The 22,283-nt window shown below is 46.4% G+C and overlaps 2 protein-coding genes across 2 annotated transcripts; one reads left to right on the forward strand and one right to left on the reverse strand.

The window, feature by feature from the left end:
• Positions 1-285: 285 nt before the first annotated feature.
• Positions 286-16,694, reverse strand: asxl1 (ASXL transcriptional regulator 1). The gene is made up of 11 exons (XM_072449295.1): positions 16,502-16,694; positions 14,994-15,076; positions 10,429-10,546; positions 10,195-10,360; positions 7,801-7,958; positions 5,635-5,719; positions 4,541-4,707; positions 4,054-4,150; positions 3,872-3,977; positions 2,805-3,780; positions 286-2,496 (listed from the first exon to the last, which is right to left on the reverse strand). The coding sequence occupies exons 1-11, from the start codon at positions 16,556-16,558 to the stop codon at positions 571-573; spliced, it is 3,939 nt and encodes a 1,312-aa protein (XP_072305396.1). The 5' UTR covers positions 16,559-16,694; the 3' UTR covers positions 286-570.
• Positions 16,695-17,995: 1,301 nt separating this feature from the next.
• On the forward strand, positions 17,996-22,011 carry LOC140362992 (zinc finger protein PLAGL2-like). Its single transcript, XM_072449294.1, has 2 exons — positions 17,996-18,175; positions 19,466-22,011. The coding sequence occupies exon 2, from the start codon at positions 19,653-19,655 to the stop codon at positions 20,772-20,774; it is 1,122 nt and encodes a 373-aa protein (XP_072305395.1). The 5' UTR covers positions 17,996-18,175; positions 19,466-19,652; the 3' UTR covers positions 20,775-22,011.
• The last annotated feature ends 272 nt before the right edge of the window (positions 22,012-22,283 follow it).

Genomic DNA, 22,283 nt, shown 5'->3' on the forward strand with positions numbered 1-22,283 from the left:
TAACCATGGTTCTATGAATTATCATTTTTTATATCCATCCATTTTCTACCGCTTGTTCCCTTTATATATAAATATAAATTCAAAATGTTCGGCGGGCCGAATGCGGCCCGCAGGCCGTATGTTTGACACCCCTGATTTAGAGTTGATGACACTAGACAACGATTATATCATGGATACAATCTGGTATTTCTGAAATAGACAGGTAAAATGATATCGGTAAGAAACGAAAAAAAAAATATTATTTTATAGGCCTATCCACAGTACATAAATGGGAAAAAAATGACATTAATGGTTAAAAAAATATTTATTTGCACAAGAAAAGAACAAGCCCCTGTTAAGCAAACAAGGAACCAAGACAACGCTGGCAACCAAAACAAGACATGGCAAGAAAGATGAGGTAATGTTTCCAAGTAAACACAAAAGGCACAATTTACAAATCCATCATGCCCAAAATGTACAATAATATTAACCAGAATAATATCAATAATAAACCAGTACAGCAAAACCCTCCTCACTCGTTCCAATAACACTTGAACAAGGCAAAGACACGAGCCGCCCACAGGGGGCAGACTATCTGACCACCAGGCAGGACACGCACAGTTTGGATGGCCCGATACAGTCATCGTGGCAGAAGGCGCCACAGCCTTGGCACATGATCATGGCTTTGAGGCGGCACGAGCACTTGAGGGCCACCTCCTCTGTGTTGTCAGTGAAAGCCTGCAGGGGGCGCAGCAGCACGCCCTCCGCCATGCTCCGGGACAGGCCGCCATCCATCATCGACACATTAGCCGTGTAGCTCAGGCCCGGACCCTGCTTTGGCAGCTTCCCATACAGCTGGAAGGGCAGGGGCCCCGAGGAGCCACAGCCTTTGTTCTGATCCTTCTTGGCCATGCGAGCCAAAGCCAGCTCCATGTTGAGCAGCCCCTCCATGGCTCCTCCGCTCAAATAGCCGTCAACAGAGTTCAGAATCTCTTTTTTGGTGATACTAACAGGCAGGAGCGGAGTGGAAATGGCTCCGTCCTGACACGAGGGCCGAAAGCCCCCCTCACTCTTTACAGCAGGGGTCAGAGGGGCCCAGGAGCCGGGCTTCATGTGGGGCACAGTGGGACAGGGGTCTGCGTGTGGAGGGGACGGGTCAGTCAGCATGGTTCTGGTGGCCTGCAGGGTCCGGTCCAGAGTGGCCCCCTGTGAGGGCTGAGGATAGACAGTGTCTTTGAGAGGAAAGTCTGACTCAGGCTTACAACGGGACGAGCCCGAAAGGTGAGAGGTGATGACAGGCACCTGCTGCTGTAGGGCCCCAGAGGGGGGCTCCAAACAGGGGGACACGCCCCTAATCTCCAGCCTGGTTGCTCCATGAGAGGGCAGCACCTTCTCCAGAGGCAGGCTGCCCTGCAGGAGCTGCGTCACTAGAGGATTGTTGGCCTCCACACTGGACATAGGGCGAGCTGAGCTCATGACTCTCCTCGACTTCACACAGTCTGAGTCAGGAGGGCTCAGTCTGTCCCCGGGCTCCACCTTCACCTCACACATACCCTTTGGCCCGTCCGAGAGGCCGTTCATAAAGCAGTGCTGGATGACCGTAGGTCCACAGCGTCCAGCCACCAGAGAATGAATGACTGCTTTGTGGTTTGGACGGGAGCTGTCCTGTCCTGAGGAGCGCCAGCCCTGCTCCAGCTGCTGGCCCTCCGTCTCTCCGTCTGATGCCGTCTCTGTGGAGTCGCTGTGAGCTCCATCGTCCTCCTCCTTCACACTGAGGGTCAGGCTCACAGCAGCAGCAGGACTCACCTCAGAGCTATGTTGGATCACACCCGGCGCTGGCTCCTCAGAGCGGGCACAGGGCAGCTTCTGGCTCACATCCACCCCCTGAGCACCAAACCTGGGCAGAGTATCTGGGATGGAGGTGGGGGTTAGTGTCCGGGTCAGGCTCTCTGTGGGGATATCCGTATGCACAAGGGCAGACTCCAGGGGCTCTTCCTGTTCAGAGGTGGGGTTGCTGAGCTTGTGTACGGCGTCGTCAGCCTGGGAGCTGGCCCTGTCCTCCACAGTCTCTTTTGCAGGGTCGTCCTGAGGACTGGGGGTCAGTGAGGGCTCTGTGGACACTGATGTGGAGGTATTGGAAGGGGCAGGTGAGGGCAGAGCGCTGGCTTCTACATGGGGAAGCTGTAGTTGTGTTCCAGCTGGATCTGGGCCTGTAGGTGTGTGTCCCCCTGCAGACAGGGGGCGGTCTGAGTATCGGGTGCTGGTACTATGGTGTAGCCCAGGGCTATGTTGCAGCCCAGGCGCGATCGCCGGGGGTCCTTCGGTAGAGGCCGCAACAGCAGCAGCGGCCTCTCGCTGGGCACGAGCCTGCTGGGCACGGGCCTTGATGTCTGCCAATGTTCTCGCGCCCCCCGTCCCCGACCGCTGCGAGCCCTGGCCGGGGGGCACAATCCGGGGGCAGATCTGATAGGTGGGATGACCTTTGACCCAGGGAGGTTTGATCCTGGACAGTTGTATCTGAAACACAAACGAACAGATGATGTAAACTAAGGTATAAAAACACAGAACTCAACAAATACTAAAGTACTAACACTACTAAATACAGTGGTGTGAGGGTCAAAGAAAACTTTGAATAAATCATAAGCGATTTCCTATATTCCTATAAAGTGGGTCACCAGAAAAAAGTATGAGAAGAACCACTGGTCCAACTTATAGATTTCAAAAGGCCTGTGAATAAAATATGAATAAAATTGGAGCTTCATATTTATCAGTTGTGAAAAAGTGAGCAAAGCCATCCACGTGGGGGCCCCTGTGCGCAGACTCACCCGGATAGGCGGCACCTTGGGTTCCTCTGTTGTTGGCTGTGGTTTCTCGGCGCACACACTGGTAATTGTGGTACGAAAGGACTGCTGGTCGTTGAGCCGGGGTCTTTTTTCGGGGAAGCTGCGAAAGTCCTGGCTCTCTGGTCTCCTCTTCTGCTCCTTGCTCTGAGGGGCCGGGCCGGGGGTGGAGGTGGAGGTGGGGGCCGGGGTGGGAGCAAGGGTCGGTGCGGGTGCGGGGCTGGCAGAGGGGCTGCTCTCTCGGCTGCTCGTGGCCGTGCCGGTGATGGAGGTGACCACAGAGGCAGCGTCGTCCAGAGGATCTGCCACCACTGCAGCACTGGAGGCCGACGAGGACGAGTCCAGACCGGCCCCAAACGCCTGTGGGTCTGAGGGGGACGAGGGGGACGAAGCGGGGGATGAGGCGGAGGACGAGGATGAGGAGGAGGACAGGGATGATGTGGAGGCTGCAGCGGGCTCTTCCACAGACAGGCTGGGGGCCACCTCAGGGTCCTCGTTGGCGCTGGTGGAGGCTGGGCTGGGGCTGGGGCTGGGGCTGGGGCTGGACGGGGGCTCGGGCTCGGGCTCGGGCTCAGGCTCCACAGGCTCTGGTTCTATGGGAGTGCTCTCTGCGGGGAACTCGATGGGGTCTGTGAGCACCACGGCCTCAGGAACAGGGACGGGCTCAGGCTCCTCTGCAGCTTCAGGTGCTTCAGGGGCCTCCTCTGTGTCTGTGGGGGGCAGCACGGGGACAGGGGCAGGTTTGCAGAGCGGTCTGCGGGCCCTGCGCCTCAGGTCTGCCCTGGCACGTCTCCTCATGCGCCCGTCCCTCCTCCTGCGCCCCACGCTGCGTCTCTTGGGGGTACTGGATGCCACGGAGGCTACAGCCGCCACAGCAGCCACGCCGTCCTCCAGCGCCGTGGCAGCCACCTCTGAGGGCTCGGTGGTGAGCTGCAGGGACTCCTCACGGGTCAGTCCCAGCCTGAGGAGGAGCACACACGTAAGGTCAGCATGAGGAACACATCACAGAGTAAAGTCACGTGGCTCGCTTTGACTTTAAAGACAAAACCTACTTTTGCCCATGGTATTCCTCAAAAAACTTTTCTTTCCAGGCCTCCACTTTTTTCTCCTTCTCCATTTCTTGACGGAAACGTGCCTGCATCTCATGCGTGAACTCGCCTAAAAACAAATGTTAGTAAGCACCAAGGAAGTAGTGAATATGTAAATAAATGTAGTGCAGTAATAACAGACAGACCTTCAGCCAAGCGCTCTTTCCAACTCTGCGAGGCGTGGGTGAAGAACTCATTGTTCAGAGCAGAACTACTCAGCCTGGCCATTCCATCAGCTCCGATCTGCTCCAAACATGTACACAGCACAACAGAGCGTGTTGTTTAAAGGACAGTCTGAATGGTGTAAATGTAAGGCCACCTAAGGCCCAAAGTGACTGGGTCGGAAGTGCACAACATTTTGGGTCGCTGTTTCAACAAATGAGTTAATACGAATATAGTTATAAAATAACTACTGATCGATTAGATGTTTGTGAGAAATAACATACACAATGCTTCACCAACATGGTTTTGTAAAACTGACCATCCAGAACTGGACCAGAATTAACATTTATAACACACAGAGATGTATGTGTTCTACGTTGAAGTACAATGAGACACTACATTTGTGATGACTGGTTAGGACACGTCCAGTACTGTTACTAACAGCAGAATGGAGACCTATCATGGCTGTACCTGTCGATCCACCTCAGGCAGGAGCTGCAGCAGCTGCTGCTGGGAGTGTGAAGGGAAAGCAGAGAAGGTCCTGACATTGATCAAGGCTCTGATGTTGGTATTGACCAGGATGGAGCCAGGAGTCTCAAAGTCCACATCCACACCACCTCTGCGACTCTTCATGGGGCCTGAGCAGACAGGACAAGATTAATATTTGTGTTCTGAGGGTGGCCAGTTATCATTACTAATGACCACCGAGTCGAGGGACGGAGCTCTACTACAAGAGCAACTGAATGATTAATTATAAAATATATATATTTGTTTATATGTAGATAAACCATATCTGAATTATATATTTTAATCATGCAATTCACCAAAAAGACATTTCGTAAGTTTGTGTGTGTGAGACATGGCTAAAGCTAGAGGAAACAAGAACATCGTTTTCCTCATTTATTTCACTTCTCTGCAAAGCCTCTACACCACATTTTTAACTCTCTGTGTAATGCATTGGCTCTGGATAATATTAGATGTATTACGGACTGGAAATAATATTTTGTGTCTTGACATGAGTGTTGTGTGTCGATAAACAGGAAACAGTCGTTTCGAACATGCTAGCTTTGTTCTGCTAAGTGTAAATACGCCACTTTATCACAAGATCAAGTCAGCGTTTGGTGAGAAATTATTCTTTTAAGATTTTATCTGTTTTTTGCTGTCTGGTCGAGCCAGAGTTCTCTCTTGTCCAATCATCTCAGGCCAAAAAACGAGCACAGACCATTTTGGAAGCTCCCGGTCCTCCCCTGCAGGGTTTTGTCTAAGGTTCTCTCAAGACAGTGCAAACACTTTCAGACTGTCCTGATCCATTCCAAAGTGAACCAGATGAAATAAAACAGCGGACCACACATGTCCAATCAGACACACAGTTGGACAAATGCTTTAGACTCCATTAGAGAGACACTTTTTGAGTGTACAGACGCTGAAATAGAAATGTCTCCCAATGTGTTCTGGGGGTTTGAAACAGAAATATGATGTGTCCCACCTCATGGCAGAAAGTGACTGAGGTGTGCGTGTCCTCCCTGATGAGCACGGAGCTGAGGGACAGGAGTGGTGGTGTTTACCTGAAGACACGTGCTCTCCGTTGACTTTGAGTGGCGTGAGGACCACACGAGGCATCATGACGGCTTTCTTTCTCTGTCTCCCCGACTGCACACAGGACAAACATCACACAGTCTAAGTGTCATGAGCATTACCGGTACTTTATCCACTCATTCAATAAATGGGGGTCAATATTTATCATAGGTATTTGTCGTTATATCTCTGAACTATGCAGTGAGCGGCTTCTCATTCTGAAACAACCATGTGGAAAGACAAATCCTGTGGTCGTGGAAAGACAAATCCTGTGGTCATTGAAAAGATGTCATCAAGGCATCGAGCAGGGAAAACATCTAAAGCAGAAACTAATCTACTACAGATCTGAACCCCAGTGAGAGTTTTTGGGACGAGCTGGAGAAGGCATAATGACACACTGAAGATCTGTGTGAGGAATAATGACACTGAAGATCTGTGTGAGGAATAATGACACACTGAAGATATTACTGTGACTTTTTTGAATGGGCAGTGTAGATGTAATCTGCTAAGGTGTTTAAATTTCATCTGGTGTGTGTATACTGGAAATTACATTTATTATATTTTTGGGGGATAATCCTGCAATATTATGAATCTGTTTCTATATTATCATACATTTTCTTTAGCAATGGAGATAATGCACTAATAGAAAAATTGGCAGAACTATGGGCAGCACAACTGAAAATGTGTTTTTCCCCCCTCTTTTTACGTCTGTATAGCTATTGTCCCACTTACTTTCCATTTTGACATGAAGAAATGTCTCTTGTTGTTTCAGAGCAGAGCTAGCTTGTTTTCTAATGGCAGAGGGAGATATGAGATGCTTTCCGCTGACCAATCACAATGGCTAAAGCAGACTTGGAGAGACTTATCCATGTGTTTGTCTCCAGTAGATTAGACTACTGTAACGGCCTGCTCACTGGCCTCTCCAAACCAGTTGTAAAACAGCTGCAGTACATCCAGAACGCTGCTACTCGGGTCCTGACTAGAACCAGGAAGTACCATCACATTAGTCCTGTTCTCAGGTCTCTGCACTGGCTCCCTGTGGCTCAGAGAATAGACTTTAAAGCAGCTCTCGATGGCCTAGCACCAAAGTACATCTTGGGCATGTTAGTGCCATATGAACCATCTCGGACTCTGAGGACCTCAGGGACCGGCCTCCTGCTGGTGCCAGAGTCAAGACTAAACATGGGGAATCTGCGTTTCAGTTTTATGCAGCTAAAATCTGGAACAGTCTTCCTGAAGATGTGAGACAGGCTTCTACTCTGACAATGTTTGAATCTAAGATAAAAAAAACAGTTGTGTTTAGCTGTGCATATGACTGAAAGGATTTTTCTTTGCACTCTTCTCTTTTATTTCTTAAACTGTTTTGTGATTTAATTGTTAACTGGCAGACAGACTATTCTGTGACCTATTTTTGACATTTTAAACTAAACTAAAACTAAAATACAGGTCTGGGACTATTTTGAGGTAGTACCCTGCGCCTTTAAATGTTATCCTAAAAATAGCACCTTTAGATATATTACTATTTAAACATGATTAAAGTTGAACACGTAAATACTTCTGCTGGACACAATAGCCCATTGTGCCGGTGTCCAAGCGCAGCAGCAGAGCAGGAGCCTGGGGAGTGGGTTAGAACACACGCTGGTTAGGTTGTCGGTCGGCACTAAGGCTACTGTAAAGACCAGGAAGAGCCTGGCGCACCCACTGACCAATAGCCAGTTTTAACACGAAAAGCTTTGGGTGAGTTTTGTCTGGGACAATTAGTTTAGTGAAAGCTAAATCTAGGGAGGGGCAGACGAGACTGGTCCGCCGTAAAATATACATACGCTCAGCACAGACGTGTGCAGATGCAGATAGCACGCTGATATGGGAAAGAATTAATCTAAAAGTGATGTGTCCATCCCGGAGACGCCTGTCATGCATCATCCTGTCGCCTGTCATGCATCAATGTCAAATAAATATAGGAAAGAGTGCCTGGAATGCTATGTGTGTGGTCTGTAATTTCTTTGTGATTTTAATGCATTTTTCCTGTTGTATGGAACACTTTGAATTGCCTTGCATGAAATGTGCTTTACAAATAAACTTGCCTTGCCGTTTAACCACTATATATTGCATTGGAAAAGTGTGAATGTGACAGGCCTCTAAGTGGGTGGTCGCACCTGTCTGGAGCGGCTCAGCCTGGTCTGGGCATGGGGTGGCTGCTGGTGCTGGGCATCTGGTCTCTGGGCTGCTCTGCTCAGCCGGGTCTGGGGGTGGCTGACCGGGGCTGGGGTCTCTGTGGAGCACAGGGGACTGGAGGAGCTCTCATCCACAGACGCTGTAACAGAACAGCCTCATTATTAAAATGGGACCTTTGGATTGAGCCCGGTATCTCCCCAGATACTATTCTCATACTTATTCTTATCACATAGTGAAAAAATATTCAGTAGAAAAGATTTCAAAGGTAGTCATCTAGACATGGTTTTAGAAATCAAGACATTTCAACTTCCATCCAAAAGTCATTTTCAATATGATGAAAATGTTTTCAGCAGCAGCATTTTTGCTCTCCTGGGCTCTGATTGGTCCTGCCCAAGGGGGAGGAGTTATAACTGCAGTGGCGGCTGGTGGTACAAATTATAGGGGGGGCTATTTGACATGACCGTGTTTTTGTTTTTTTTAAATGTCCAAAATAGAATTTTTTAACATTGACTGTATGGATACATATTTTAAATACACATTTACAACTGAATTAATTAAGTAAAAACACTTTATTTCCACTTTTGTTAATGATAAGTTAGAAGTTAAGAGATACTTAAAGGCGCAATGGACGATTTTTCGGCGATTTGAGAACCCAGGCGGAAGTGCGCATGCGCACTCCCCCGTGCGGACTGATACAACACACACGTGCGTTTGTTTATTAGCGCAACGGATTACATCGCATCTCTCGTCTCCCGTAGATTTCTGTCCACTTCTGCGTCAGCTCGAACTGTCTTTCTCCGTCTTCATTTTGCCCCGTACACTGAGGGAACTATATTATGATAGATCCATGCGCTTAGGCACGCAGAAACGTGGGGACGAACCGCACGCGGCTGCAGGTGAGCGATAGGTGCGTTTTATGATTGATACGTGGCAGGACAAATGATTTATCCACGCCACGAGGAAATATGATAAAAAAAAATTGCTGAAAAAAAATCATCCATTCCACCTTTAATGCTTACCGTCGTTAGCCTTATGCAAGTAATAAACAAAAAAAACTGCGTGTTTGTTGTCATGGTAACGTAGCACGGGGTCTGACAGATCAAATGTCTCGGCTCGGATTGATACGAAATCAGCCGCTTTCAACACGAATAAAGCCAGCAAACAGTTGAGCAGCTTATTTTGAGTCGTTTTGGACGTAACTTTTGCAGTTTTAAGATGTAAACACGGAAAACACGGCGTGTGTGGCACTTCCGCGTAGGCGCGCGCACATGCCTCAGTCTCTAGCATAAAAAGCGTAGCTCCCTGGCGTAACTACTACGTTCTAAAGGGCGCTTTCTGGAGCGCCCATCAGTCGCTATTTTCCTATGGAGAAAGCCATAGTGACGTAGTCACTTTTGATTGGCTAAAAATCCCCATTGATTTTCTATGAGGCACTTTTCAAACCGCCCCACGGCTACGTAGAAAAGTGACGCAGGCTGCGCCAGGCAGCGGACCACGCAAAGTATACATCTATATCTATTTATAGATGTATATATATTATTATTATTATTATTTTACACATTTACATTAATAAGAATATGATATTTTGAATAAATTATATTGTTTTTAGACACAAAAGAAATTTAGAGGGGGGCGGCGCTCCAGCGCCCTTAATGGACCAGCCGCTGCTGAATAACTGCCCTCGTTTACAAGTCTGACGGTTTAACCCTTACAGCTGGAGTTGTGAAGGCCACTTCATCCTCAGATCTGTTAAGTGTCTCATTAACATTTGACTGGTTTGATTTCTGCCCAGGTGTTATGAGGCTGTTGTAAATCAGACCAATGGTCCTATTTTAAGAAGCCTTTTCTTTGACATAAAATAGGCTCCTTCACTATTTTTTGTGGCTTTTAGATGAAGATGCACGTTAATTGCAATCCAGTATTCAAGAGCCTTCTTTAATTTAATGTGTTGCCAATGTAACACTTTGTATCACTGCATTGAATAGAATACACGAAATGTGTAGGCATCTTGTCTTTGGGATTGCCAAAGAATATCATGCCATCTGCCCTTTGTAGTTTTTCAGGCACAAAGGGACCCCATTCCACCTCAGTTCCGCTTCCCGGTTTGTGCCGTTTGTACCTTTGGAACATTTTCTACTATGAACAACTGAAAAATGAACACACGTACAGCTTATCCTGTATTCAGAACTGGATGGACAAGAACAACATCCAAGTGATGTCTCGGACTTTCTTATACTGTATATGTATAACATTTTAATGATCTTCTACTTGTACATACTATGAATAAAGTGCAAGAATGGTTACATCACTGCTTAGGTACAGAGTGGTCTGACCCACCCGTCTCATTACAGCTACTGTAAGAGGTCTCGTCTTACCATCATTGTCTCCACTGGCTGCTGCGGTCTCCGTGGAGTCGCAGCTCTCCTGCTCGGTGGCGTCTGAGGGGCCCACACCCGCCTCATGTGGACTGCTGCTGGAGCTGCCTGCCTCAGCCTGCAGCTCTGCGTCCTCCGCCATCTTGGTCCACTGCAGGGCATTTTTCTGTAGGATACAAGGTTGGCTTTAGTGGAGAGTTGATGTGAAGGAGCCGTATGTGCAGTGAGGACCACCTTGAGTGTGAACAGGCTCATGCGTCCCGGCAGCTTGAAGAAAATGCTGTTCTTCACCCGGTCTCCTCTCACCTGGGAGTGCAGCATAGTGACCAGACAGGCCAGAGGGGCAGTGCCACTGCAACACAGCACAGCAGTGTGAGCGCAGTGTGAACGCACTACACACAAGCACTGCAGATACTCCCAATTAAGAGAGCGTTTAAAGAAAGATCTATATTCTCAACACAATAATAAGTACAAAACATCTTTGTAGTCTACAATGTTCTCTTACCGATTTGTATTCAAACAGGCCTGTTTTATTATTATGCATTTCCTATGTAGAGCCGTGCACTGTAGAAACGACAGTCACAATACGATAATATCATGATTTTGCGATACTTTATATATGCTCATGATATTCTACAATATATAAATATTTTTAAAAGAACCCAATACATTTGAACCAAGACCTGCACAAACTCAAAATGAAACACTATTTCTAATCATCAAAACAGTCAAAATGTCAAATAGTTTGTGTGAACAGGTTTCCTTTCTTTAAACAAGCAACAACATTGTAGTGCGGTCACAAAATAATTCAGGAAATTATACAGACAATGACTCATGGCGATATATTGATACAGCAGCCCACAGAATCAATACTGTATCATCAAATCATCAAATTTAGTATTGCTATATAGCGATATTTGTAATTTTGGCACACCAAGACAGTAATGGAGTATTGCATCTAATATAATTTGGGGAAAATAGGCCTTAGCAAAATTGCCTTTTTTACAAATTGAGGCAAATGAGCGGAGATATTATAATTATCATCATTAAACTTTTTATTTTTAAAACACAAAACAAAAATAATCAAGAAACAAAATCATGATGCACTGAAAATCAAACATTGGTCCCACTTTGTCCAAAGTTGAGCAGGAATATTTTAAGAAGCTATTTGAGAAACACAGCTATTTAAAACTGCATTTGACAGTTATCCGCGCCTCTGTGTCTGATGTCCACATCTTACCTTCTGAGTGTGAGGAGAGCAGGTGTCCCCGGGTCCCAGAACCATTTCAACCAGTCCAAGAAGACAAACGAGAGAAGAGTTAATGATCTTACAGGGAGGATAACAACTCATTTGTGCAAGTCAAAGGTTTGGACACACTTTTCATTCAATAGAGCTCCTGCACATGTTGTCACGCTATCCCAGCACCACCAAACTCTATACTGGCAGGGATGAAGCGGCCACAATTAACAAACTTTATAAGAATTTCAAAGATTGTGGATTATTTTTGTACCAGGATTAACAAATGATCAAGGGCAGAAGAAAAAGACATTTTCAGGATTTTCCTTTTTCAGAAAGTGGCAATGAACATAATTCCCAAACTAGGAACTTGCTTTTGCATAAAAGGTGCAACATACAACAATGAATAATAATAGTACCAAAATATATCAAAAAGGGCATGCATAAAGTTTAGAAGTTACTAGTAAAATAAAATAAACTTCTGAATATATACACACATTACAGTTGGTCAAAAAAGCAGTGCCATAAATTAGCAGTGCCATATATGGTTATTGGGTTGAATATTTGTGGCAGGTGTTAAGTGTTCATGAGTCCAACGGCAGAGGGAAAGAAACTGTTCTTGTGGTGGGAGGTTCTGATCCAGATGGACCGTAGCCTCCTGCCTGAGGGGAGTGGATCAAATAGTCCGTGTCAGGGTGAGAAGGGTCAGCTGTGATCAGAACTGCTCGCCCTAGACTCCTGGAGACGTACAGGTCCTGCAGAGATGGAAGTCTGCAGCCGATCACCTTTTCAGCAGTGCTTTAGTCTCTGTTTGTCCCTGGCTGTGGCTCCAGCGTACCACACGGTGATGGAGGAGGTGAGGATGGACTCAATGATGGTCGTGTAGAGCTGTACCATCATCTCCAATGGCAGCTTGGCTTTCCTCAGCTGCTGCAGGAAGTACATCCTTTGCCGGGCCTTATTGATGAGGGAGCTGATAGTTGGCTCCCACTTGAGGTCCTGGGTGATGGTGGTGCCGAGAAAGCGGAAGGAGTCTACAGTGGTGATGGGGGAGTCTGTGATAGTGAGGGGGGGCTGGGGGCTGTGACTTTCCTGAAGCCCACGATCATCTCCACTGTTTTATGGGCGTTGAACTCCAGGTTGTTACCGCTGCACTAGGACACCAGCCGGTCCATCTCCCTCCTGTAGACAGACTCTTCCCCGTCCGAGATGAGCCCGGTGAGGGTGGTGTCGTCCGCAAACTTGATCAGATTTACGAAGTCGTGGCTGTAGGTACAGCAGTTTGTGTACAGGGAGAAGAGCAGGGGAGAAAGTACACAGACCTGTGGAGCTCCTGTGCTGATAGTCTGCGTGTCTGAGACATTCTTCCCCAGCTGCATGCACTGCCTCTGATCAGTCAGGAAGTCAGTGCTCCCCCTGCAGGCGAACTGCAGGGGGAGTCAAGTCTGTAGTCATTAAGTCCAGTGATCCGGGGCTTCTTGAGGACAGGGATGATGGACGACTTGAAGCAGGCTGGGACATGGCATGACTCTAGGGAGGTATTAAAAATGTTCGGTGAAGACGGGAGTCAGCTCCTCTGCACGGTGTCTCAGGGTGGAGGGGAGACACCGTCTGATCCAGCAACTTTTCGTGGGTTGAATTTCTGTAAAGGCCAGGTCATCCATCTGCGGCCCCATCTTGGATAACAAGATGGCAACGGATCAACAGGATTTCTTCAAATTACTTAAGCTACAAATATATTTTCGCTTTGATGACAGTCGATTTATTTGGCAAATGATTGAACAATTATCGCATAACAAAACACTGTGTGTAGAAAAAGACAGTTGCCATCTCTGAGCGAAAGAGTTATTCAGCTGGGAGCAGATTGAGAAAGACTCTTAGATGAGATTCAAAACATCTTTCAGATGACAACTGAATATTTTTCTACACTCCTGGACAAACGAGGGATTACAACAACTTGTTTGTAATGATAAATGTAGAAAAATTACACAGAAAATATAGTTAACCAATGATTTTGGAGTGATTATATTGTCCTGAGTGAATTAGCCTCCATCATGTACAACAGTTTCAGTTAGACTATAAAATGTTTTCACCATTTTATCAAGATCACATACTTTTAATTGTCAGTATCAATAAACATGTGCAGGATTTTATAGTACAGTGTATTCCTCACAAACATCTGCAGACACTTTTTGGAAAGTGAATCACATTTTGCAGATTCAGGGCACAATTAATGCAATCTAAACACTTTAAAAGCACACATGTCCTGTGTTTATGACTGTATTGTCATTTACAGCTTTATTTAATAACAAAGATAATCTCCAAATGCTAAACACCAGGCTTGTTGCCATTTATTAGCTCTACATGTCACATGCTAATATGGCGTCCTTGCACACACAGACTGAAGACTTCCAATATATAAACAAGATGGATGGAATTATGTTAAGGCTAAAAAGAAAAAATTGTGTGTTTCCGGTAACCCAACCGACCTAGATTTCAAAAGAAAACCAGACCTTAAACATTTTATTGCATATTTACTGGCTGTACGTTTCAAGAATGTCAAATTGTGAGAGCGAATCCAAAAGCTGCGGGAAAAAAGCATCTGTGGGGATCGTAAGATATGAAAATCCCCGCACTTTTGATAGGTTTCGTTATACCTATGGACGCATTCATGTTTGCGCGAGAAATCTGCGCAGATGCTCTATTTGGAAAGTGATCCATTTGGTCAACGAGACTCCAAACTTAACAGGGCAACAGCGCGGACCACAGCACGGGGTTAGACTAGTTTTAGATGGAGAGAACTATTTTATTCAATATCTGCACACCAATGAGGCCACCAAGCGCTCACTTCTGAGAAAAGAAAACTGTCTGCAAAACCTGTGGAAGGACTTTATGTATTTAAAAACAAAACAAAAAAAATATCCGACCTACCTACCTGTATTTATTTTCTCTGTTACCGGAAACACACAATTTATTTTTTGGCCTAAGTTGCAAAGACAGTTTTCTTTTTACATAACTCCAAATATGTATTATATTTCAGATTGAGATCCCTTTGCATTGTTGGCATTTACAAACAGCGCTTCAGGATGAAGTCACTGAAATGGTTTTCACTTCACTGCGACTCTTCATGTTCATTAAGAGCGTAAGAAGCACGTATCAGCGCAAAGAGCGGCTATTTTGAAGAATCTAAAATATATTAGTCATTTCACAGTAACAATAGCCCTTTTGTTTAGTACATTGTGTCATTCATAGTTCCGTTGGCTTCAGTGAGAATCCACAATGTAAACAATAACTAAAATGAAGAAAAACATATCGTAAATGAAAAAGTCTGTCCAAACTTTTGAATGAATAAGAAAATATCAGAATTTATGCTTGGGTATTAAATACAAATATTTTAAAAGGCTGTAAAATAGCCCATTAAAAATAACAAGAACACTCACTCAAGCATGTCATTTTATCAACATTTCATTTTTTAGCTAAAATATAGATATTGTTTATACATTTTCTTTGCTGTTATGGATGGAAAATAGTTCCATCAGTGACAAACTCGAGCCCATCTGACCTCATCTCCTTGAGCCCCTTAGTCTGGATCACATGGAGGATTTGTTTGGGAGTCATGGGAGCATCAGAGAAGTTCTCCAGGACCTGCAGAGACAGCAGCAGCTCATCAGTGTGTGCTCATGTCACGGGGGCCCCAGAGGGCTACAGACACATGTTCATGTCCTAATAGTAATGCAGCCAGATGAATCACAACTACATTTTAGATTAGAAGTAGAAGAACACAAAGACACATTTGGGATGCAAAATATTGGACATTTTTGCTTTAAGAATATTATTGTAATATTTGAATATCAGTTTTGACACAATAATTTCAGTTATATTAAAACAAACATGTTCGTTCTGTCTGAATGAGCTGTGGGATGGTTTTGTCTGATCCTTTCTAAATGTGTTGAAAGTGTTCTTATGAAAATGTTTAAATATGCCCACATGTGCTCCTGGGTATGTGCTTAACTGAAAATTTATACAAAACTAAGTTTATATCAGTTTAAAAAATATATATAATTTTGACCAAAACTGCTTTAAAATGCCGCTTGGCTCGCATCCTTTCCCTACAGATGACTTCAGAAACTCTGTTTGGCCACGGAAAATGTGAACGTTACAGTCAGTTATCTAGTCATGTAAAGGGCACATAGAGCATTTGTTTGACGTTCACTCGTAATGCTACATACATCACAGATTTTTCAAGTATTGTTTTATTCATTTTGATGAGAGATTTCTCTTTGTTTTCCATCTTAAATGGCTTGCTTGCTCTGGTGTGTGATGTTAGCCCACTGCAGCCCATCCTGCTCAGTATGTTGAGCAGCAGAGCAGACCTCCCCCTCAGTAACCCGCTGTACAAAGGAATCTGAAATGGCATCATGATCAGTACGTTACATTCTCCCGCAGCACGCAGCTGTGCCACTGAAAACACAAGCCCAGAACACACACGGCCCGAACTGTGCTGTGGACCTGTCATATCTATAAAGAGAACACACGTGTGAGCTTTGAGGCCACCTTGACTAAACGCAGGCCGTTTGTGTTGTTCTGCTGAGGCTAATGCTAAAGCTAGCACAGTGCTGCAGCAGGCTCGGTTTATCACAGCGACTACCAAAGCAGGACAGGGACCAAACACAGCGAGATGGTGAATAGTAAATTGTCAGATATGGGCTGAGCTCTAAGGTACACAAAGGTCCAAAAGGATTCTGCGAAGACTGTAGCAAACAAAGGCATCTGAGCTGCAGCAAGGGAGTGACATGCTAACGATGCTAACAAAGCTAGGCGCTCTCACACGCACACTCTGAACAACATTTCCTCTTGTTTTGGAGCTCTACAGACGCGACAGTCTTCACACATGTTCACGCCGCTGTCCGTGCTCATCAAAGACCTACATCTGATTCAATATTGCCATGTTCCGTCAAGAAACGTTAGCATTGCTTCGCGAGGAGATAGCCAGCGCAAATGTTTTTAGCTTTACACCAGATCAAAACAAACGCATCAACAATGGATCGTTTAAGAGCTGTTGTCCATTACCAGTCGAGCTGCCTCAGCCCAGGTCCGCTCCTTCTTTCGCTTCTGTTTGTCCTTCATGTCTCTTGTGTGTTGTGGAGGTTTCAAAAGCTAGTGTTGCCTCTGCGCTGCGCTGGGACTGCGGAGCCAAGCGGACCAGGCACTTCAAACCTTCAAATCTCCAAGCGACGCAAAGCGGAGCTGAGCGCTGCGGACCGCGAACATAGTGCTTCGCTTCCGCGAGCGGAACGGAACGCAACAGCAAGCAGGTCAAAGGTCAAATGTATTACGGAATAACGTGAGATATTCTTGTCGGTTTAATCCTTCAGGAGTGTTCCATCGTAGATGAAGATTCAAGGAATTTCTGGTTTTGAAATTCAAGACCTTCCTGTCTGTAGGTGATATCTGAGGACCTTTCATCATTCAGATATATACTATGGTGCTGGATGTTCATCACTCTGAAACCTTACATTGAGAGCAGATCAAAGGTTGCGCACACAAAAATATAATAATGAGGAGAAAAATAGAAGAGAAAGAAAAAAAGAAGAGAAGTCCACATAGGGTAATGTATTTGAAATGTGCCATCTCATTTTCAAAGTGTCCTCTGCATTTTTGACCCATCCTTCATTTCCGTGGAGGAAACCCGTCAGGAGCAGGGGTCGCTGCAGTGCAACATCTCCAGATCTTAAGCTGGTTTGGTCAGGACTGTTGCTGGAGGATTTTAGTGCATGTTTGTATTGATGGGTGAAACCGGAGTGCCTGGATGGACAAAACCCCACCAGACACGAGGAGAAACATAAAAACTCTGCTCAGTCTGACCTGGGAGTCGAACTCACATCCTTCTTGCTGTGGCGAGAGTGCTAGCCACTGTGTACTCCTCCTTTGGGCCCAGTTGAAATACGCCAAAGAATTAGAAATAGAAATAGAAAGAAAGACAGACACACACCACACACAAGGCTAAGTACCGATGAACCAAATGAGAAAGCACCATCAGAGGAGCTGTCTGCACCAAGAGCAGAGAACCGCCCACAGCCACCAGGATGTGAATTTGTTTTATACCTGGTGGCAGAGGAAGCGTGCCTCTAATTTGCTGGCTTGTGACAATCAAGAGATTGAGAGAGAAGGAGGAGGGATGAAAGAAGGGATGAGAAGAGGAGGAGGGATGAGAGAAGAAGGAGGGATGAGAAGAGATATGAGAGGAGGAGGGATGAGAAGAGGGATGAGAGTAGGATGAGGGATGAGAGGAGGAGGGATGAGAAGAGGGATGAGAGGAGGAGGAAGGATGAGAGGAGGAGGAGGAGGGATGAGAGGAGGAAGAGGGATATGAGGAGGGATGAAAGGTGGAGGAAGGATGAGAAGAGGAGGGATGGAGAAGAGGGAGGGATGAGAGGAGGAGGGATGGAGAACTCTACTCTACCTTTATGTATTTTACATGTCATGAATCTCCACTCCTGAACCTGACTTCCACCTATGGACACATGCTTCCACCACGGACCACAGCACAGAGAGAGGGGGAGGAGAGTGACGTCATTACCCAGCATGCCCTGCTGCTGCACCGCGCTCAGCAGCAGCCTCTCGCAGATCCAGCCCCAGCTCCAGCCCAGGCCCGAACCACAAACAACCAACAAAAGTCATCCCACGATGCGTGCGTGGAGCCGGGCTGACGGCTGGACGGACCGCGGCTCAGAGGCTTCTCCGGTGAGTAGTGCCGTGCTGCAGGCCGCGGACAGGCGGGAGACACCTTTTGTGGCTGTAAACAGAGTTAGCTCCTGCGGCCAAACTCCTGCACAACTTGTGAACCGCTAGTGCGTGGATCCAGGCGCACTGACGCAATCATCTGCTCCGGAACCGCTCATCAGCCATCATTGGCCGTAGAGAAAAGACTTGTGTCGGTTTAGTCATGTTCTGAAGCTCACAAACTCGAGCTCAAAACTTGTCTCGACCCGGAGGTTGGGGCAGACACAGCGGCCATAAGTGCAGCGGGAGTCGCAGGTCCCGTCGGCCGCAGGTCCGAGCTGCAGGGCCCGAGCGGCTCCACGGTGGATTTACCTTTTTGGAATCAGAGCTACACTCCTCTCTTCTCATTGCTCTTGGTAGTTTTACGTTTTGCAACTATCAACAGCAGCGTGAAAAAAACTCTAGCTGCTCCGCCGTGAAAAGCCACACGATGGCGCTAAGGGCCCTGCTCCTGAAGCGCACTGAGCAGCCTGTGCTCCTCATGGAAGCTCCATGTGACAGGGCTCTGCATGTGAGCCACAACATGCACTGAGTCAATTGGAAAAATAAACATTTAAAAGGTCCATTATGGAACTTTTCAGGTGGAGTGTCTGTCACCAACCTGTCTCCATGGAGATGTTATTGCCTTGTCTGGAATGTTCCATAGTTTGGCATTAAACTTATCTCTCTCAAGAGACAAGCAGCTGACACCATTAGATCAAGTTGTTGGTCAGATCTGTGGAGAGGCAAGTCCACTCACAGTGAGAAACTACTTTTTTTTTTACATTCCATCATACTAATCCAAGGTCAGTTATTTGGCAAATGTAAAGATTGAATCAAATATTGAACTATTTAATCAACATTTAGGAATAACCATACATATATATATATATATATTATATATATATTTATATTGATAATTGTATATATATATATTATATATATATATATATATATTATATATATATAATATATTGATAATTGTATATATAATTCAATTTACAGTTAGTTTTACATTTCTAAAGGTACTGCATAAAACCATTCAAAATTAGGTGAAGATTTAATTCAAAATAGTTATGTATGTCTAATGTCCTATTGTGGAACATTCCAGACAAAGCCATATCTCCATGGAGACGAGCAGCAGAGGAAAGTGGACATAGTGGACTTTTGCATGATCAAATTAACACGCACTGTTTGATGGCATTTGTAGCGACGCTCCAAACTGAGCTGTATAAAAGTGTGAATTAATGTTTGAATTTCCCTGTGTTTTAGGACTGTACCGTGGAGCTGCCTGTGTGAGCTGAAGTTGTTATGGCAACAGCTCTCAGAAAAGTAAAGTGCTACACACAAGTTTCCCTAAAAGCATTTGCCTCTGGCCCTGACAGTCCCAGTGAACACTCTGGGGAGAAGAATATGAATGCAGGTGCTCCGTATAGTGTCCGGCTCCTGGTGTTGAAGCATGTTTAACCCACAGAGCCATCTGAGGGGCCTGTCTGAAGAGCGGCCGCCGGAGGAGGGCCGCCAGCGCTTTCACTGTCAGGAGTGTGGGAAGCAATACAACACCCAGCTGGGCTTTAGGAGACACCTGGTTGCAGCACACAGCACTGCAGGGGCCCCGCTGTGTCCCCAGACTCCCCCTTCTCTACTGGAGCAGCTGGGCAGCCACACTGATCGACCCCCGCCTCCAGAGGGCGCTGTTGTGGTCCCTGTGAGAGAGAGGAAGTACTCGTGCGAGCGGTGTGACCGGCGCTTCTACACACGTAAAGATGTGCGGCGGCACGCCGTGGTGCACACTGGCCGCAGGGACTTTCTGTGTCCTCGCTGTGCCCAGCGTTTTGGACGGAGAGACCACCTGACCCGCCACCTGAAGAAGAGCCACGCCCAGGAGCCCCCTCCCCCTGCAGCTCCTGTTACTCCTGTGGCCACGCCCACCTCCGCCCAGTGTCCGGTGAAGGAGGAACCTTCTCCCAGGAATTGTGACATGGGCTCCCTCCCTAAAGAGCCCCTGGAGACCTTCTGCAGAGACATGTACAGCTCGTATCCCATGCCCCCCCACAGCCTCACTCAGGGGCCGCTGCCTTCAGGGATGAGCCGGCATGTGAGCTCTCAGGGGGCCGCCCTGCCTCAGCAGCCCTACAGCAGCGTGGGCAGATACCAGCACTCATCTACCTCATACCCGCGCTCTGAAGTGGACAGCTTCCTGCTGGAGCTGCAGAGCGCTGGCCCTCCTCACCACAGTATGGGTGCTGGGTGCTCGTCACCTCAGAGGGAGACGCTGGCTGAAGGCTCGGAGCTGTCCTGTACCACTAACCTGCTGGGCTTCCTTCCGTTCGGCCTGCCTCCTTACAGCGCTCACATGGGAATGGGGGGGCTAGTCATGAATTATCCCCCCACCAGCGCCTCCTCTCCCTCGTCCTCAGCTGGGCTTACCTCACAGGCCCCGGGGCCCTTCTTCCTGCAGTCCTCTCAAACCCAAGTGTCCCCAGCGGCTGGAAGCCACAACCACAACCAGCTACCTCAGGCCTACGGGGGCTCCGGCCCCTCCGGCGCCCTACCTCACTACTACCAGGCCTTTCAGTGAGGCTGTTGGCACACGCACACCTCAAACAACCAAACACCTCAGCAGTATTACCTCAGAGTCTAGAGCAATGCTTGAACAGCCACAAGAGACTTTCAGTGAAGGCACTTACCACAGCTCCTCCTGAATCCTGCCACTGTGACGGACTGAGGCGCCCCAGAAGTCACTTTGTTACTGGGAATGAAATGCCCCATAGACTGATAAGGTTAAAACTAACTAAAGAAATAAATGTCAAGCTAATTCTGCTGGTTTGACACAGAATAGTAGAAGAGATGCACTTCCCTTTTATGCCCCTGTTGGCTCGACCTTGTAAAGGTCAGGTCCTCATCCCGGAGTTTCCAGTGAATGAATAGTGAGTGTTTCAGTGGCAGGCTGGCTGGCAGGCAGCTGTTAAACATACTTCTTTCATATGGACATTTGGACACATACTGATGTGTCAGCTGTGGATGTGTTCTTTCACCAGGCACTAGGGGGCAGCACACTCCACAGGAGTGGACGGTGAGACCTCAGCGGTGCCTTAGTGAGTGTTGTGAAGGCCTTACAGTCAGGTGCCTCCAGTCAGGTTTAAGCACTTAACACTTGTTTTTGCCGTTACACTTTTTATTATTTCTCTTTGAATATAGTTATTTTTGCTATTAGATTGAAAATACAAGTGTAGGTTTTAAAAAAAAGGATTTTTCTATAGCTGCAGTAATGTTTAGTCATGTTTTCTACCTCTACCTCCATGTCAAATATTTTATCTCAAATGAATAGATTTTGAACTATGTAACAGTTGAGCAGTTTGACCATTTTGATGACGCTCAAGTGTGTATTGGACATGAATCATGTTTGTACCTTTGACTACCTCAGAAGAGACAGCTGCTGTGATGCTCTGCCTTGGCCTGAGAGGGCGCTGTCTCACACACAGAGTGGACATTAAGCACAGCAGCTACACTTGAGCCTCTTTTTTGTTGTTACAAATGAATGGTTACTACTAGAACACAGCTGATAGAATTTTTACCCAAAAGAAACTCATTGTGTCAGATTGGAAGTGATTGACTAAATGCCTTGGCGTCCTTAGCGCTCAGATACTAACAGTAGTTTTACCTGTGTGTAGTCTGTAGTAGGATCAGTCGGGAGGTCCCAGAGCTGGGGGCTTCCTGGCCATTTGTAGCTCTACAGGTTTGTATTATGACTAGACTAGAACACAGAAAAGGGCATTCAACATCTGAACTGAAATAAAAACAGCCTTTTGACATTAGTGCTTGTCGATCATGTTTTTTTTGTGTTATGTTCACATGGAGCCTGTAAGTATTAATTAGGAAATCCACCTGGAGAGATTGGCACTAAAATCATTAAAAGATGATTTTTAAAATGGTCATTATTTCAGGGAAGGAAAAAAAAGACAAGTTGAGCAGTTCAAATTAAGTTTATCCAAATATAAATATTGCAGCACAGTTAAGGTGTCTGAAGAAATCCTAAAAGCATTCCAAGCTCGAGGCACCACGGTGCCACAAGGTTTCCTTGTGGCAT

The sequence above is a fragment of the Eucyclogobius newberryi genome, unplaced genomic scaffold (assembly GCF_026437365.1).
Source record: "Eucyclogobius newberryi isolate DKJ021-1_F unplaced genomic scaffold, fEucNew1.0.hap1 SCAF_17, whole genome shotgun sequence".
Classification (NCBI taxonomy): domain Eukaryota; kingdom Metazoa; phylum Chordata; class Actinopteri; order Gobiiformes; family Gobiidae; genus Eucyclogobius; species Eucyclogobius newberryi.